This window comes from Buteo buteo, chromosome 27, assembly GCF_964188355.1.
Source record: "Buteo buteo chromosome 27, bButBut1.hap1.1, whole genome shotgun sequence".
Classification (NCBI taxonomy): Eukaryota; Metazoa; Chordata; class Aves; order Accipitriformes; family Accipitridae; genus Buteo; species Buteo buteo.
In genome coordinates, this window is record NC_134197.1 from 8,638,869 (window position 1) to 8,655,528 (window position 16,660).

The window sequence follows — 16,660 nt, forward strand, 5'->3', positions numbered from 1 at the left end:
GTCTTAGAGCCGGCTGGTATAGGCTCTGTCGGACATGGGGGAAGCTTCCAGCAGCTTCTTACAGAAGCCACCCCTGTAACCCCCCCCCCAAAACCTTGCCACACAAAGCCAATACAGAAGGACTGTCCCACAGCGGGTGGCTCTCTGGGGAAAATGGGCATCTGCCCACGGCAGCCCATCAGGAACGTTGTGGGTTGTCTCTCGTAACTTGAGCTACACCCGCTGAGTAAATCTGTAGGGCAAATGTAATTTCACGTGAACATGCTTCATGAGACCCCAAGAATCAGATCAGTGCGTGATGTCCTGATAGCAGATGGGTGCTAGGATTGCGTTAGACTGTGTCGGGAGCGAAAGACAGGATCCAAAGTGGTGTGAGAAGACAGCTTTTTGTTTGAGAGGGGTTTGTCGTGACAGGACAGGGCGGCTGCCAGAGGCAGTGGACAGGGCTGGTGTGGGATGACGCCCCGACTCGCGCCCATGGCCGGAGGCTGGCTGCAGACGGCAGGGCGGCCTCTCCCGCGGCCTGCGGACCGCTGCCAGCCCTGCTCGCAGCACGAGGCTGCTTGCTTGCCTCAGCAGTGCCAGCGCATGACATCGCATTTCAGTAAGGCTCTGACTGTTTAGAGAAAAAAAACACATGGGATCGCCCTGGGGGCCCCCCGGCTCCTGAGGCGGCGGGAGCCGGAGGAGGCCTCCCCCCCCCCGCCCCGCGCCCCGTCCCCTGACTGGGTTAGTAGCACAAGCATGGCGGCCGCCCCGGCTCGGCGGCAAGCGGCACCGAGCGCCGCCGATGGTGCCCGAAGTCCTCCCGGCGCGCCGGAGAAAGCCGATCGCTGCCGATCGCGGCCGAAGCCCGCTCGGCGCCGCGCGCCGCCTGGCCGAAGAGGCCCGAAGCGGCGGCGCCGAAGCGGCTCCCCGCCAGGGCGGGGTGTCGCCGAGCTGGGCCCGAAGGCGGGGCCGCGGGGGCCGAGCGCAGCCCGGCCGGATGTGAGTGGAGCAGCAGCTTCCTGTGTCCCCGCAGTCCTCCCTCTCCCCGCCTTGGGTGGTGGCCGCTGCCTCGTCCCCGCTCCCAGGCACAGGGCGGAGGCGGCCGCGACCTGGTGCGGAGACCGCCGCCGGCTCCCTTCGTGCGCGGCCCGGCCCTCCCCTCCCCGCCCCGCTCGGCAGCAAGGACCCGCCGCCGCCGCGGCGCAGCCCCGATGCAGGCCATCAAGTGTGTGGTGGTGGGCGACGGGTAAGTCTGAGGGGGACCCCTCGGTCGGGCCCTCGCCCTGAGGCGCTCCACCGGCCCCCGGGGGTGGGTGGGTGTGTGTGTGTGTGTGTGTGGAAGGGCGTCCGGCCGTGAGGCGGGGAGCGGCGCGGGCCGCCCGGGCCCCGCCGCAAGTTGTGGGCGCTCCCGCCGCGGGGCCCGGGCGCGGCCCAGCCGCCGCTGAGGGGGGTGCGGGGGGCTCGCCGGGGCCGGGGGTGTCGGCGGCGAGGCGGTGCGTGTGTGTGGGGGGGTGGGTGGCGGCCGCGGCTTCCTGCTGGTGGCGGGGGAGGGGAGGGAAGCGTGGGGCAAGGCGATGACTGCTGCGAGCAAATGGTGGCTGCCTGGGGGAGCGGGAGAGCGAGCGTCTGCAGGGGTGTTGGTGAGCGGTGGGTGTCGCTTACCGCCCCCCCCGCCCCGAGCGCTGGATTGCTGCCGGGGAAGGTGCTCCGGGGGTGGGTGCCGTGGTGGTGGCCGAATAATTGGGGTGGGTGCTGACAGAAGTGGGTTTCGCCTGCCGTGGTGGAGGAGGGTGTGTGCTTCGGGTTTGTTCTGGAGGGGTGGGCCGCGTCTTCCGGCTCACCCGGGAGCTGTCGCTTGTTTCTGGTGTTGCCTTCGTCAGTAGACACAGCGAAGTGATCAAAGCCTATTAAAAAAAAGAATTGCCGTGCTTTTCACGGTATGGGAAATTTAATATTGGTTTGAAGTACCTTTTGTGGGAGTAGCAAACTTACTACTGTTTGTAGCTTGATTTTTGACATCTGATTCTTGCCGTAAAACAAAGTGAAATGGGCTAAACTAAGCAGATTGTAAATGCTTGTGAGCAGAGACTGTTTTCCTGCATGCACAGATCTAGTCTTGTAAGGTTCCTGTCTAAAGGAGGCTGATAAAGCACTTGAAATACAAATAAACTTGTCTGTAAAGAACTGTTACACCTACAGCATTCCAATGTAGTATTACTTATAAGTGAAACAACTTGAGGATGCTTTTTGGAATCGAGTTAACTCTTAAGTTTAGCTGTTGGATTTCAATGTGAGGAATGCTGGAGTTGTGGCAGGGAAAGAGTTTGTGTGTTTGCTACTTCTGAATATTGTCCATGATGCTATTCCCATCAACTTGGAGGCATTCTTCCTCTTACTGGTTGTCAGAGCTCAGGGGAGCATCACAGGCCAGCTGGAAAACAAGACTTGTCTTATGCAGTTTGTGAGGGTTTTTTTTCCCCTTAGGAGAAACAAAAATCCTAGTGTAGGCTGAGCATAATTGGTATCACAGCAAACTTCTGTAGATGACAGAGGAGTGAAGTGTAGCTAAATGGTCTTGCCACTGCCTGTAATTTCACGTGGTGGCTTAATCTTCAAGTTATTTGTGTGGGGTTTTTTTTGTTTTGTTTTTTAAGATGTAGAGACCCTAAAAAGGTGACTAAGTATGGTTGAAAGATAAATTTAGTCTAGTGACAAACTTGTCTTGACTTGCTGTGTAAGATTTTGAGCAATATGAACATGAAAGTGGCATCTTGACAAATGAAGTCTTTTCATAGTAATGCAATTCTTTGATGCTAGGTAGGATAACTATGGACTGTTGTTTTGGTTGTATTGATTTTAAAACCAACAAATTTGCTCTTCTATTATAATTTTTTTTTAATTCAACTGAACCATGTCGTCTGTGACAATGCTGTAAATAAATGCAATGCATCATGTTTGGGTGGGGGGAAAAAGTTCAGTCTACTTCCTCCACTGGATTTGAGAACTCAGCACAGACAAACCATATAATGTTCAGTAATTTATTCAACAAAACAGTTCCTTTCGTCAGTTGCTTTGTAAACCATTCCACTTCCTAACATGTTTATTGCTCTTTGTCTTCGAGATGAAAGTCATGTAATTCTACCTGAGTTTTGTACATGTGTGTGAACAAAATACAGTAGTTTAATTTGTTTTCCTTCCTTGTTAGTTAGAAACAAATCTCTCTTAAGGTTCCATCCGGGCACTATTGCTCATTTTTGGCAGCTTTGTATCGTTCTCTGTTCAGTGTTCTTAAAAAAAGTTTAACTATTTGTGTTTCTCCGTGCTGCTGCTTCAGAAGTTCAAGCATTACAGGTATTCTAGGAAATGTGTAATGTTTGGCTTAGATAAGGCTAAAGCTTTAGAGTTTCTCTAAAACAATGCAAGTTAAAGATTTGCTTATGTAATATAAAACTTAGGTATTGTTTTATGTACTCTCTGCAAAGGTCTGCTAGGAACAAAATAAACAAAGCTTTGGAAGTACCTGTGTGATTATTATTTTTTTAATTTGTAAATGAGTAGGCTGTTTCTCATATGTAACTTGTGTTTATTCTTAGAGCTTTGACTAGTATCTGTTTAGACAACTAATTTGACTAGAAAAACATGGCATGTATGCTAGTTGTGCCATCATATTTTGCCCCCCCCCCTTTTTTTTTTTTTCCTTCACTGTGAGGATTGTTTGGGGAAGAATAAATGGCAACTGTTGCTTTGACTTCTTGGTGATATAGAGCAGTAGGAATGTGCAGGACAGATGAAGAGCACTGCACTTGGGTAACTGCAGGAATTGCTGTTGATTGACACTCGAGAAAAAGCATTGGTGTAAGTTATTTTTAGCAGCTTTTGTTTTCACTCTAAAAAGGCAGCTGTTAAGTGGTATGAAATCTCCAGTAATGTCGTGTAACATTAGGGGAAGCTCTGCATTTTGGAGAAAGGATTACTAGATGCCACAGAAGCGGTCACGCTTCATGCTCTTTTGTAGGCATTTTTAATTGTAGAAATATTGTAAGAACAAGAGCAGTGAACTAAGAGTCCTTGTTTTGAACTCTGCTTAATTTGAGGCCTTATCTGCTAAAGCTATGATGTATTTGATTTGATAGCTTGTTGAGAAGGGTGGTGGTGGTGGTAATTGGCTTCTTACTGAGTGTAGTGCAGTGTTGGTGTAAGATGCTGAACACTTCGGGTCCCTCCAATGCTATCTGTAGAGAGTGCAGTGACTTGAAATCTAGTAACTTGTGTTACCGAACCTTTAAAGTTTAAAAAATGCAGTAGTGTTGTAGGTCCTGGACAGCACATTTGGGAGAGGGTGTGTCATAGTAAGTAAAACAGCTTATCTGGCAGAGCCAGTATCTAAACCTAATATAGCAAAAACACTGAACTTTTGATCTGAGGATGGTACTAAAGAAATCTCAGCTGCTGTTTAATGTATGAGTGAAGACCCGGGATGTTGTACATCATGTCTGCTAGGGAGGTAGTTCATGTGGATCACAGAAAGAAAGAAATGACATAATCAAAGCCTTTTAGGAAGGCTGCCACCTGTTTGCAGATATTGGTGTTTCTGGAAGTAAACCAGCAAGTACTTCAGCTGACCTCCATTACCATGACTGCAAATACGAACTAAATTCTCACAATTAGTTTTTAGTTGCAGGAAAGCAGGAGACTCTCAGCCATCTGTGCAGCTCTAGTGCCTTTAGAGTGGAAGAAGTACTGGTGCAGGTACTCCAATGACATTTCAGTGCCTGTCATATAACATGGCTCCAAGCACCTTTAACACCGTGGGGAAACTTCATAAAACTTGTCAGTGTAAATAAGGCCAGGAAAGAGATGACATGTTTTGTTTTCAGGAATTAATACATACATGGTTGTATAAATACATTGATTCCTTGATGGTACCCGGAAGCAATAAGGGACTCAGTGCTGTCTTTTTTAAGTCTTTCGCTTATTGTTAAGTGGTTAAAACACCAGATTTCTGTAGGCCATGTTTTTAATTACAGTCAAATGTTAGTAGTTTCATTTATGTAATAGTGGGTGGACAGACCTATGATTAAGTAGTTGCTAGAAATCTTGTTATGACTAATCTTGGTTTGGTGTTATTTTAGTTTCTTAGTCTCAGCCTTTATGTACAAGGTCTTATATTTTGCCAAACAGTTAGAATTCTCTGTAGGGGAGTTGCTTTAATACAGAAGTTAGGAGTCTAAAAAAGTTGATAAAGTACTTGGAGTATGTACTTTATAAATAAAGGTAGGCATTAGTGTTTGACTGGTGACCATAATGATCTGATTCATAGGGCAGTGAGCCAAAAGGCAAGGAAAGCAGGAAACCTAGATGGAGCAAGCCTGAAACAGGGTTGTTGAACGTGTTTTTTCTTGTTTAAATGACTCTGGCTGATCAGTGCTGCAGAAACACACTTCCAAGCTTGGACTGAAATCTCTCACCACCTCTTTCCTGCACTGTTTTGATTAGCCAGAGCAGACTCACCCATTTCAGTGCAAGGTGAGCAAAGGAGCCTGGGTGCAGAGAACAGTTCTTGAGCCACTGCTGAAAATGTTGAGTTCAACATTAATTTGTTAGAAGCTTAAATTACCTGTAATGAACTTACTGGAAAATGAAGCATCAGACCAAACAGGTTCTAGAAGCATGACAACACGTAGCCTCTGCGCCTCAAGAAATTTCCCAAAGAAGCCGGCTTTTGCTCCTCTCAGTATTTTAAAGGTTTTCACGTTTGTCCTTTATAAGCTGAACCAGTGTGGCCTGCTTTATAGTGTTGTGAGTGCAATTCAGCAATATATTCAAACTGATCTAACTGATAGCTCAGGGAACAAATAGCTTTCCTTAACCCCTTGTTCTGGCTTGTTACAGAGTCAGTGAGTGCTAGTGCAGGAGATAAGATGGGATCTGCTCTTTTGACAGCTGTTAAATTAGCTAGCTGTGTTGTCATACTGGTCCCTGATTCTTTCCCACACAAGTTCTTGAAGGGTAGATCCCTCTCCTACTTTTGAGCGCAAGTATGTCTTAAGCCTGTTACTGCAGGAAAATGTTCAGAGGTTGTACTTACCAATTATTACCAAGAGAATTATTACCAAGAATTAAATGCCCTCTTTTTTGTGGTGGTGTTAGAGCTTGGTGAAAGAGAGTGCATGCTGAAAGGAAAAAAAATAAAATCTCAGACTGTGCAAGGAGCAGGCATCTTGTTTCCTTAGAAGCAGGTGTGAAAAGTGTGGAAAACAGCATGGTATGGTCAGAAAGAGTTGCAGCAGATGGGATGTTATGCTAGGTGTCAGCTCAGAAACATAAAATTACAATTAAAAAATGGGCATATAGGATAAAATCCTAGATAACTTTGCACATTGAAGCAACTCTTTCATAGCTCAGGGATTTAAGGTAATGTCAGATGCTGCTTCTTGGGCTAATGCAGTATGGAACTGCTTAAAGTTTAATGGAAAGACTTGTTACAGATTCTGCTATAAGATACACAGTAACTTATGGTTGTGACAAAGCTCAAATTTACTTAACCTGCCTTAAATTGTGAGTTACTAGGTAAGGCTGGTTGGTTAATGTTGAGTGCTAAATCATTTTAAGTAACATTTTGAAGACAATCTTTGGTAAGTGAAGGGACAGCCTACATGCTTCCAAACCAAGAGAAGAAATGCAGTTATTTAAGTGGAAGATACATAGTAAAATTCAGATGGGAATGCCTCAAAATGTTTGCAGCTGGAGAGCTAGTAAGCCCTTGAATGAAGCTTGTTTGTGCGAGTTATTTTTTTTTCTTCTGCAGAAGCTAAAGGATAATAGGATATTTTTAGCAATAGTATTTGGTTCTTGGGTTGGGTTTGGTTTTTGTGTTTTTTTTGTGTTGGGGTTTTGGGTTTGTTTTGTTGGTTTTTTTCATGTTAACTGTAGTTCTAGACTAAAACTTTAATGAGTTCCTTCAGCTTGTGAAAGATATAGTTCAGGAGGCTCATGAGTCAAACCTAATACTAATGGCAAGATTATATGTGTAAGTACAGTAAGGTTTGAAAGTTACTGCTGACTTGCTTTGACCAAATTGTTGTAGTGATAAAACATCTGCAAGACAATGCAGTTTTCCTTGCATGAGAGTTTGTCTGTTTGAGAAGAGTGATTGGGAAGACTGTAAGGCTGTCTGGGCATTATCGCTTTTGAGGAACTAGTTGCACATTCACTTCTGGAATCTCTCACACTGTTAAAGGATTATGCGCCTCAAGTGAGAAACCAGCATGGGACCCAGTCTGCAGTGTCAGAAACGCTCTTTGCGGAGTCTATTTTAAAGAAGAAAATATGGTCCAATTTCAAGTTTTCCAACCTTTTAATTGGAACTGTAATAAAAATTCAGTGGTGTCATTAATCTAATGTTTGACTCTAGATAAGATGTGGGGAGGAGGGTGGAGAAGGAGGGAGCTGGCTGCCAGAGTTTTGAAAGAAATCTGGGACAGAACCTTGTCCTGCCCCCATTTGAAGCTGTTCAGAATTAGATCGATGCAGAAAGGTTCGGTGTTTCAAGTTCTTCAACATTGGAATGTAATGTATCTATAAATCAGTTTCTGAAATGTTTGAATAGTTGACAAATGCATGTGGGAAGTAATTTTGCGATAGCAATAAATATTACGAGGATTATCTTTCGTATTTATGCCTCAAATTCTCAAAAGTAATGATGTGTTGAGAAATGATACTTTTCAAGCTTTTTCAAATTTCACTTAATGTGAAAATATACCATTTTCTGGAAAAGAGGAAGTTTTGGAATTGTGTAAAGGGTATCTGGAAATAGTTTTCAGGTTTTTTTAATTTCAGGGAGTTGGAGTAAGGCAGTCTTGATGAGTAGCCAGTCAGGTGACTAGCAGATGTTAGTCTTATTAATACTTGTTTGTTTTTTTTGTTTTGTCTAAAGATTAACAAAATTTGGTAATTTACCACTTTACAAAATGGATGTTTATTATATTAGGTGTGTTTTCATTGCTAGTAGTCTTAAGGCTACAGTCTATTAGCTGTTTTTCTGCACAATAGTTACTGTTGGCATTCAGTTGTTCCTTAGACGACTGGATGTAATCAGTCGTCTTCCCTATTATTTCTCATTGTTAAAGATGAATGTTTTTTACATGTGAATTTTCTCTTTTTACAGTGCTGTAGGTAAAACATGCCTACTCATCAGTTACACAACCAATGCATTTCCTGGAGAATACATACCCACTGTGTAAGTACTTATAAAATCCTAAAAACAAATTTATGTCAACTTCTCTGTGCTTGCTGCCATTCCAGGTTCCTTACCTGAATTGTTTGAATTGACTGCAAGCATCCCTCAGTTTCATCTTAAATGTTTAACTGAGTATCTAGGTGTGTGTAAGGAGAAGCACTTTGGGCTTTTACTGCATAGCACAGTCATACCTGTGCTTGTTCATGCTCCATCAGTTTAGCCTCTCTCTGCTCACTAAGCCTTGCTTATTAGGGAACTAACCTTTTCTAACACTTTATTAGATGCTGTTCTCTGTTGAAATAATGTGTTATTCCTATCTTTAATATCATTCATAATAAGCAGTCCCAAGGCTGAACAGCTTGTAAAAACATCATAGCGTAGTCAGAAATAGTTGGTTTATGTGACTAGAGTGGTGTTTTTGTGTTGTTGTTTTTTTTTTTTTTTGTTGTTCCTTCCACTTTTTGTACTACTGCCAATCCTGTGCTAAGCCAGCCACAGCTCTATAGCTCCTCAGGCATGATTGTTGGGATTCATTTATTTTGGTGCTTCCCATTTTCTTGCATGTAAGGATTTGTCAGTATCGGTATTAGTGTAGTTCTCTTTTTGAGGGCCTGTTGGGGGGAGGTGTTTTATACACTAGCAGCTTCCTTGCCGTTTTTGGATGTCTGTTTATCTGGCTATCTTGCTCTCTGTGAGTAATGATGGTTTCTTCAGGTAACAAAATACATTCTAACGCAATTTACAGATGACTTCAGTTACCCTTCTAAGGCCTTGTTGTCTTAATTACTCCTGTTTCCTTTTTGTGGTCTTAAGTCCACATTTTTGCATGACAGTATGCTTGTGTTCCTAGTGGACTTAGTTTAGCCGTAACAAATCATTAAAACCTTTGTGCCTACAGTAGTGATAAGGTAAAAATCATGCCTTTACTGGCCCCTGGGTATTAACTTTGATATTTCATTGGAGGGGTTCTTGATTAGCAGAATTAATAAGGTTTTTTTTCTTAGTACTGTTGTCATTAAGGATTTCTTGGTTGTTGCTCATGTATCTGCTGTTCAAAGTCTTACAAAATGAAACATTAATTTGCTGAATGTCCCACTATGACTGGAAAGTGCTTGCTAAGCGCAAACTTTCTTGTACTTACTGAGATTAACACTTCCTTTGGAAGAGCAATGAAAAAGATGACTTCTCTTTAGACTGGACCAAGTCTATTGTGCATATTTTTTCCTTCCATTACCCCATACCAGGCTCAGTATTTAAAGAACAACTTTGCTGTTTCTGGGGAGCAGAAGGGTGCAATAAAATGTTTCCTTTTGTAATGTTCCCAGTTAGGAATCTGTAGGAAAAAGTCCTTCAGTGCCCTATTTTACTGCAAGCTAATGCAGCTAACTCTTTATTTTTTTAGTTTCGACAACTACTCTGCTAATGTAATGGTTGATGGAAAACCGGTCAATCTGGGCTTGTGGGATACAGCTGGTCAAGAGGACTATGACAGACTACGTCCACTCTCCTATCCGCAAACAGTAAGAACTACAGTGTGAAACTAGAAAGAATCTGTACAGCTTTGTCCAACATAAAGGTTTCTTCTTTTTGAACGTGAGGCCAACGTTGTCACATCTGGACATCTTGTATTTATTAGTAACAGTGACTCGTTGCAAGCTACCTTCTTTCATCCTACGTGCTGTAGCTGTAATATTACAATCTTTGATGTGTGTACAGTTGTACAAATGTTAAAATTTGCATGCTTGTGTATTTCTGTGCACTGATACATGTTGGCTTTTGTGTAGTTGCAGCCTCAGAGTCAGCTAGAATGCTTGATTTAAAACAAGAAAAAAACAAACACAAAACCCCCCAAAACAAAACCAAAAACGCCTTGGTGAATAGTTCCATCAGCTAGTCCCTTGATTTTTAAGGTTAGCATGCCTGCCAAAAGCAGGGTTTGTTTTTGTTTATAGGCGTGCTGCTTGGCTGCAACCTGACACTGTCACTGCTAAGCACTTGATATTGTTTAGTATCTGTGAAGATGTTCTAAATGTGAAGGAGGCAGTACTGAATGAAGATATTATTGGTATTGACAGAGGCTGTGTTGGAGCTTTCTAATGTACTTAAGGCTGTGGCTATTTTATTACTTCTTGTAGTTTGTGCTATAACATCAATACAAATGTGCTTCTGTCTTCTGTGCTTGCAACTGGTTAAGTCCTGTCTGCATGCTGCATCCTTCCTCATGTAAGGAAAATGCTGAAGTAATGCGCTCTGTTCTTTCCAGTGCGGCTTCAGCTACAATTAATCTTTGTAGAGGCTGGTTTTCTAGTCTCTTTAGAGCAGTTACTTTTATCTGGTGGAGCTGTGCTATACGTAAAGAAAGGTGGTAATTTGCAGGTTTTTTTGGCATTGATTACTGTTGTTGTTAACTGTCAAATATATATTCAATGATAATAAGGTAAAATGCAAAATTGTTCTCAGTTATTCTACAGTATAACTGCTCTCTTGAATAATGTGAATCTTATTTAATCAGCTCTGATGCTTTTTTTAGTAAACTGTCTTAATTCACAATTTTCTGTAATTCACTACTCACTAACTCTTACAGTTAGGCTTTCCCATCAGTTACAATACCCAAGATGGATAAGAACTTGCCAGTTGTAGGCAACTCTAGTAGAAATGCCAGAAATATCTGCATTTCCTAGGAAGAGAGACAATGGAAAACTGTTTTTCTCTAATACTTAGATATCTAAAGGATACTTAAAACTTAAGCTTTGCTTAACATTGTAAAGATATTTTCAAAAAAGTATCTAATGATAGAAAAAGGTATGTTGAAAGATGACTGAATAGTGTGAGAAAGCAGAGTTGTAAGGGAGGGTATTGTTCCTCCTCTATGACAAAGGGATGGAACGCATGTGCATGTCTTCAGCCTGCTAAAATAACTGTGGCTTTCTGATAGACTGCAAAAGAATTCCATGTCAATCTAAGCATGCATTGGGGAAAAAAAATCTCTTCTGTACAAGCATGTAAAACTGTTAAGTAAAGGTTTGAAGTACTTTCAGTTATTTGAATTGGTTTTTTTTACAGCAGAAAATGAAACGGGGTGGTAAGTCTTGAACTTACGAAGCAGTCTTTGGATTTTAGACTTGTGCAATATGTAAGACTCATCATCAGTTAAGGGACAAAAAACCCCATGAAATTAACAAAAAGCACAGAGGAAGAGAACAGTGGAGCTGATGCAGCCTGACTCTTTTTAGGATCTGCCTTCAGCCTCCCCCTTCCTTCATTGTGCTATTTAAAACTCACCCCTCGCATGTTCTTGTGGCCCCTTGTTTCCCCTTATGTGCACCTGAACTATGTTCTGGGTAAGGTGAAAGCAGGTGTTGCTGATTACTTGGCCAATATGTGTATCTCGATTAGCCACCCAGCAGTTTACAGCTATTAACTTCACAGTAAGGACTTTGACATAGTGGAGGCATTAATTTGTATCTTTTTCCTGTATTAATATTTTTTTTCCTTAAAATATATGGGAATTTAATACCTTCTCCTGAATGTATTTGCAATTTAGCAGCAATTCAAAATATTTGGGGAAGGAAGAAGTTGGGACAGAAAAGGTGGTTAACTTTATTTCCTCAGGAGACCAAAGCAATAAGTTAGGAGGATGCTTTCCATGAGAAATTTGCTCTTGCAAGTCTCTTCTGACAACGCAGACTGACATTTACAGGTTTATGGGGCAGTCTGGTGGTCTGTTCTGGATGCAGGTAGTTGGTTGTGCTGAATTACAGGGCAGCGTCTCTCTTAAGAAGAAAAGCCATGTTGTGAATATTTGTGAGCACAAATTGCTGAGAACGTTTTCCCTTAAATCCATTTTAGGAGTAACTTTATCTCCTACTGTTATTAGGTTGGAGGAACCAATGGTAAGAATATATCTTCCAGTCTGACAGATCAACCTATTGCCGTATGTAAAACTTTAAACTTCAGTTCCAAGTTCTGTCATCCTGTCTTGCTTACGATAGTGATAAATTGGCCCCTATTTTTTAAACAACTAGTTTTCTTGGAACTATTGAATTGCTAGATCTGGGAACTGTGTTACCAAATCTCTTTGTATGAGTTGCTAAGACAAAACTTTTTATTGTAAATAAATAGCTTTTCCTCCTGCTTACTAAGATTAGTAGTGTGCAAGACACCTGAAATCTTCAAATAATTCCTCATGGTTACACAGAATTTTTTAATTTCTGGAGCTAGTAAAGGACAGAGTCTGTGTAACGTGCAGAACTTCAGTCACCACAAACCTGCAAAATTGGAAAACAGAAGTAGTGGCCATAGTATCACATTATTTGATGTTGTTTCTTTCTTCTTCTGGGATGCTGCTACGGAAACTTGTTGGGGTGATGCATGAACAACTGGGTTGCAAGTGCTTAGCAGTGCAGATGTCAGATGCTGACCTAACAAAATGCCTTGAAATGCAGCACAATCAACTAACATTCTGAAATGCCTGATTCTTTAACACATTTGATACCGGAATAAGTATGGATGCAGAGGTAGGTTGGTGAAAGTTGGGCTTCTTTGAGAGACGTTTATTGAGTTTTGGGTCATACAGCAAGATTGTAATCTTCATCTGGTTAGACAGAGCAAATTATTTTGTGGTTATTCTGAATGCTTGTAGACTACAGTGTATCATGTATGAAACTCATTGGTTTTTTTGCAGTGTATACTGTACAGCAGTTAGTATGAACATGTGCTCTAAAATGTTTTTACCTGCTCTTACTTAGAATCTTTCTTTTGCCTTCAGTTGAAAAGCAAGATGTGCAAGATCCCTAAAAACACCTACTTTTCTCTCTGCTTTCTCATTATTTAGAAAGGGAAGGAGGGACTGTCGAGGTTTTTAATACCCTTCTCAATCCTAATTTGGTTATACAGAAGTTCTGAAATCTTATTATACTACTATTCAGTAGAAGTGACAGTTCTACAAGATTCCTCTGACTTGGGCATGGAAGTAATCATTGCAGAAATTATCGTTATGTGATTTTTTTTTTTTATCCCATCCTCTATACTTTGCCTTTGCAATTTTAAGACTACTTGATAGTATATTAATGGTATATTCGTATTTCAAAAATCAGTGCCAATGGTTAACACTTTGCAACATCCTATGCTGATGAGTTACATGTCTTTCAAGGCTTAAATCACTTAGATGTCTGCAGAGAGCATCCAACTGCAGTTCAGAAGCCAGTCTGATGATTCTCCATTACTTCCTGTGTTTGTCAGGGATCTGAAGTGGGTTTTTTTCCTGAATGCCAGTGAGGGAGAAGAAGCGACATTTAGGGGAAAAAAAGCTTGCAGTGCAGTGGTGTTAGTGCTTTAGTTGCTGGCTACTGCAGCAGCCGATTATGAACTTGACTACAATCTATTTGTTGTTGGTTCCCCTCACCCTTTGTGTCTGCTTGTAGCTGCCTGGGAATGATTTCCCTTTGGGAAAGCTCCCTCTAATTGTCATGTGCAACTGTATCGTCAACCTTGTCTTTTGCAAGTGTGATATAGGAGACAGTGTGATATAAGTGCTGGTGATACTAGTCTTTTCAGGGTGATGAGATTTTGTAATGGTTGCTTTGCTGGGCTAACTTGTATCAACTTGCTTTGTAGGATGTCTTCTTAATCTGCTTTTCCCTTGTGAGTCCTGCTTCCTTTGAAAATGTCCGTGCTAAGGTAAGTACAAGCTGGTATCACTTTATTTCTAAGGGTTCGACATATAGTGTTCAGTTTACAGCACTGTCTAGAAAATGTTAGGCAATTTTTTTAAATTTTTTTTTTGGCAGGCAATGTGAAATATAGTTTGAAAAGGCAGAAATCCATTTGCCTAACTTGTAAGTTGTGGAAGTTCAGGGCATGTGAAATGCTCTTAAGTATGAATCATTCCTTGATGCGCTGATAGGGTAACAGTAGTTTAAGAGTTTTCAGCCAACGAGGTGCTAAGATCACAAACACGAACTTCACTTTTAATGCAATTTAAAGAAAAACATTGAAAAACAATAGCATGTCAAAATTAGGTTGGTACTTGTTTCTTGCATCAGTGAGCACGCTACTGTTGCAGTCTTTCAGGGCCTTGGACAACTCAGCTGTATGGCATTGTGGAGACTTCACAAATGAGAGGTGGTCTCCACCGTGATGGAAGTGCAGATCAGGGTTTTTCTGGTGTGTGGGAAAAATACTGCCCTTAACAGGGTAAATTTTTTAATTATATGGAAATACCTTTTGGCTTCATTAAAAATGTTTTGCAATTGTATGCTCTTTTTTAATACTACCTTAACGGGGTCTTATGTTCTCCCCTTTACTCTTTAACTGACTCTTAGAGCCTTTGTGGAAATCTGCCCCCCCCCCAACCTACGCTGTTTTTTTGCAGTGGTATCCTGAGGTGCGGCACCATTGCCCCAACACCCCCATCATTTTAGTGGGTACCAAACTTGATCTCCGGGATGATAAGGACACTATTGAAAAACTGAAGGAGAAGAAGCTGACTCCTATCACCTACCCACAGGGCCTTGCCATGGCAAAAGAGATTGGTATGATGGCAACGGGGTTATTGTTGACTTGATCTAAATTTTGTTTGTGGAAGATGTACCTTAATTAAAATAAATGCCTGGCTTTCGTTGTGGAGTTAGCTAGAAGCAGTGCTGCTGTAATTGTGGAAAACTGCTTTGTAATTGCCTTTTTGCTTTCCACAGGTGCAGTGAAATATCTAGAATGCTCAGCACTTACACAGCGAGGCCTCAAGACAGTGTTTGATGAAGCTATCCGAGCAGTTCTGTGCCCCCCTCCCGTAAAGAAGAGGAAGAGAAAATGTCTGCTGCTGTAAACATTACCCTCCCCCACCCCACTCCAAACCCTGTGCTTTGCTCAGAACAATGGAGCATTCACACTCAATGCCAAGTTTTTCTGTTATAAATTAGTTCTCTTCCATAAATTCTTGAACCAATCACCAATTTCCCGGTTTCATTTGTTTAAAGTATGAAAGTTACCTTGCATTCTTCTAAAAGCAAACTCCTGAAAAGACAAACCTATGTAAAGCCTTATTTTTAAAATCCTATTCTTGCTCAATTAAGTGTTGCCAAAACTATCTGCTGAACTAAGTTGCATTGTTGTGCTATGAACACTAAGCACTAAACTGTTTTTTAAAGATTCTTCTTGAAGATGACTCTAATTTCTGGTAGGAAATACAAAAACACTTTCTAGTTTTTCACAGTGAGTAACAGTACCATAAATTAGCAAAACACTGCACTCTAATGTGTTTTATTATGAAACGTTTTCTCAGCCCACAGTCATTGCATAGCGTTGTATATCAAACCTAAATCTTTGCCAATGACTGACACTCTTGAGTCACAGTGTAAAATGCTTTATCATTGGTAAGGGCTTGGTTGCAATCTAGTTCTTGCTGCTGTGATTTAAAAAATAAATAACTATTCTTACTGAAGTGTATCTATCTAGTCCTTTTGACAGCATTGTATTGTGATGGATAAATGAAATATTGGGTTGGATCAAATAATAGTGCCAGACAGTATTTTGACACTGTACAGATGACTGACTTACTTACACTACACTGCCAGGGTAGCTGAAACTGAATTGACTTTTACTGCAGGTTAAAATCAGCAGCCATTTTCCCAGAGGTGCAGTAGTGGAAGAGAGGTTGGTGTTCATAGGTAAATTCCTTTGAATTTCTATTAGGGCATTCATTTTAGGTACAGGTCTGAACCAGTCATTCCCAAAACTGTTGTGTAGTAAATGCTTTTCTTGTAGAATCTCTTCTTACTGAGCAATATAACTTGTATTTTAAAACCTTTCTGATGATAGAAATTTGCTCTTTTTTTTCGTAGAGTAGAATGTTCAAGCATATCCTCCTTATTTTCCTGTTATTTCTGACCCAGTAAGTTATATGCTTTCTGAGGAGCTTTTAGTCTATTAACTAGGTGTAAAAATCATGTGAAGCAGCTTTACACATTTTTAGTAATTTTTATATTTTAAACCTCTATAAACTATGAACCTTCTCAAATATCACTGTTTGCCAGCTATCCCCACCACCATAACATTACTAACGCAGACAAGTGTTCTTTATGTCACTACATGTACGTGTGCAGCATAGGTTGAGTAATGGTAACTTGGGTCTGTGAGGTTCTGTAAATTAGTGCTAATGTTCTGTACATTCTAAACTGGCAGGAATACAATGTTGAACTACACCCTTTCAACCACTAAAGCAAAATTTAAAAGTTGCAAAATTGTGAAGTTTTTACATTGATCTTTTGCTAATGCAATTAGCAGTATGTTTTGCATGTATGACTTAATAAATCCTTGAATCACATGTGTGGTAATGTTTGAGTTTCTGAGCAAGTGTTCTCATTCTCGTACCACTATGAATAAGCAGTCTTCTTCCAGTGCCACCAGCAGTGTGCTGTACTTGTCTCCTCAGGG

The 16,660-nt window shown here is 41.5% G+C and overlaps 1 protein-coding gene across 2 annotated transcripts; it reads left to right on the forward strand.

Annotated features, from left to right (window-relative positions):
• The first annotated feature begins 990 nt into the window (after positions 1-990).
• Positions 991-16,550, forward strand: RAC1 (Rac family small GTPase 1). 2 transcript variants are annotated; one of them, XM_075058733.1, is made up of 7 exons: positions 1,068-1,234; positions 8,156-8,227; positions 9,630-9,747; positions 12,105-12,161; positions 13,844-13,906; positions 14,601-14,760; positions 14,923-16,550. In XM_075058733.1, exons 1-7 carry the CDS (start codon positions 1,200-1,202, stop codon positions 15,051-15,053), a joined length of 636 nt encoding a protein of 211 aa, XP_074914834.1. In that variant the 5' UTR covers positions 1,068-1,199; the 3' UTR covers positions 15,054-16,550. The 2 variants fall into 2 exon arrangements, with proteins under 2 accessions (XP_074914833.1, XP_074914834.1); XM_075058732.1 differs by lacking the exon at positions 12,105-12,161 and having other exon boundaries at positions 991-1,234.
• Positions 16,551-16,660: the final 110 nt, after the last annotated feature.

What these genes read in the sequence shown, in the direction of transcription:
- RAC1 (XM_075058733.1), top strand. Translation starts at nt 1,200, where the DNA reads ATGCAGGCCATCAAGTGTGTGGTGGTGGGCGACGG. An exon ending in TGTGTGGTGGTGGGCGACGG is followed by an intron (nt 1,235 to 8,155) that starts GTAAGTCTGAGG and finishes CTCTTTTTACAG; the next exon opens with TGCTGTAGGTAAAACATGCC. An exon ending in CACTCTCCTATCCGCAAACA is followed by an intron (nt 9,748 to 12,104) that starts GTAAGAACTACA and finishes TACTGTTATTAG; the next exon opens with GTTGGAGGAACCAATGGTAA.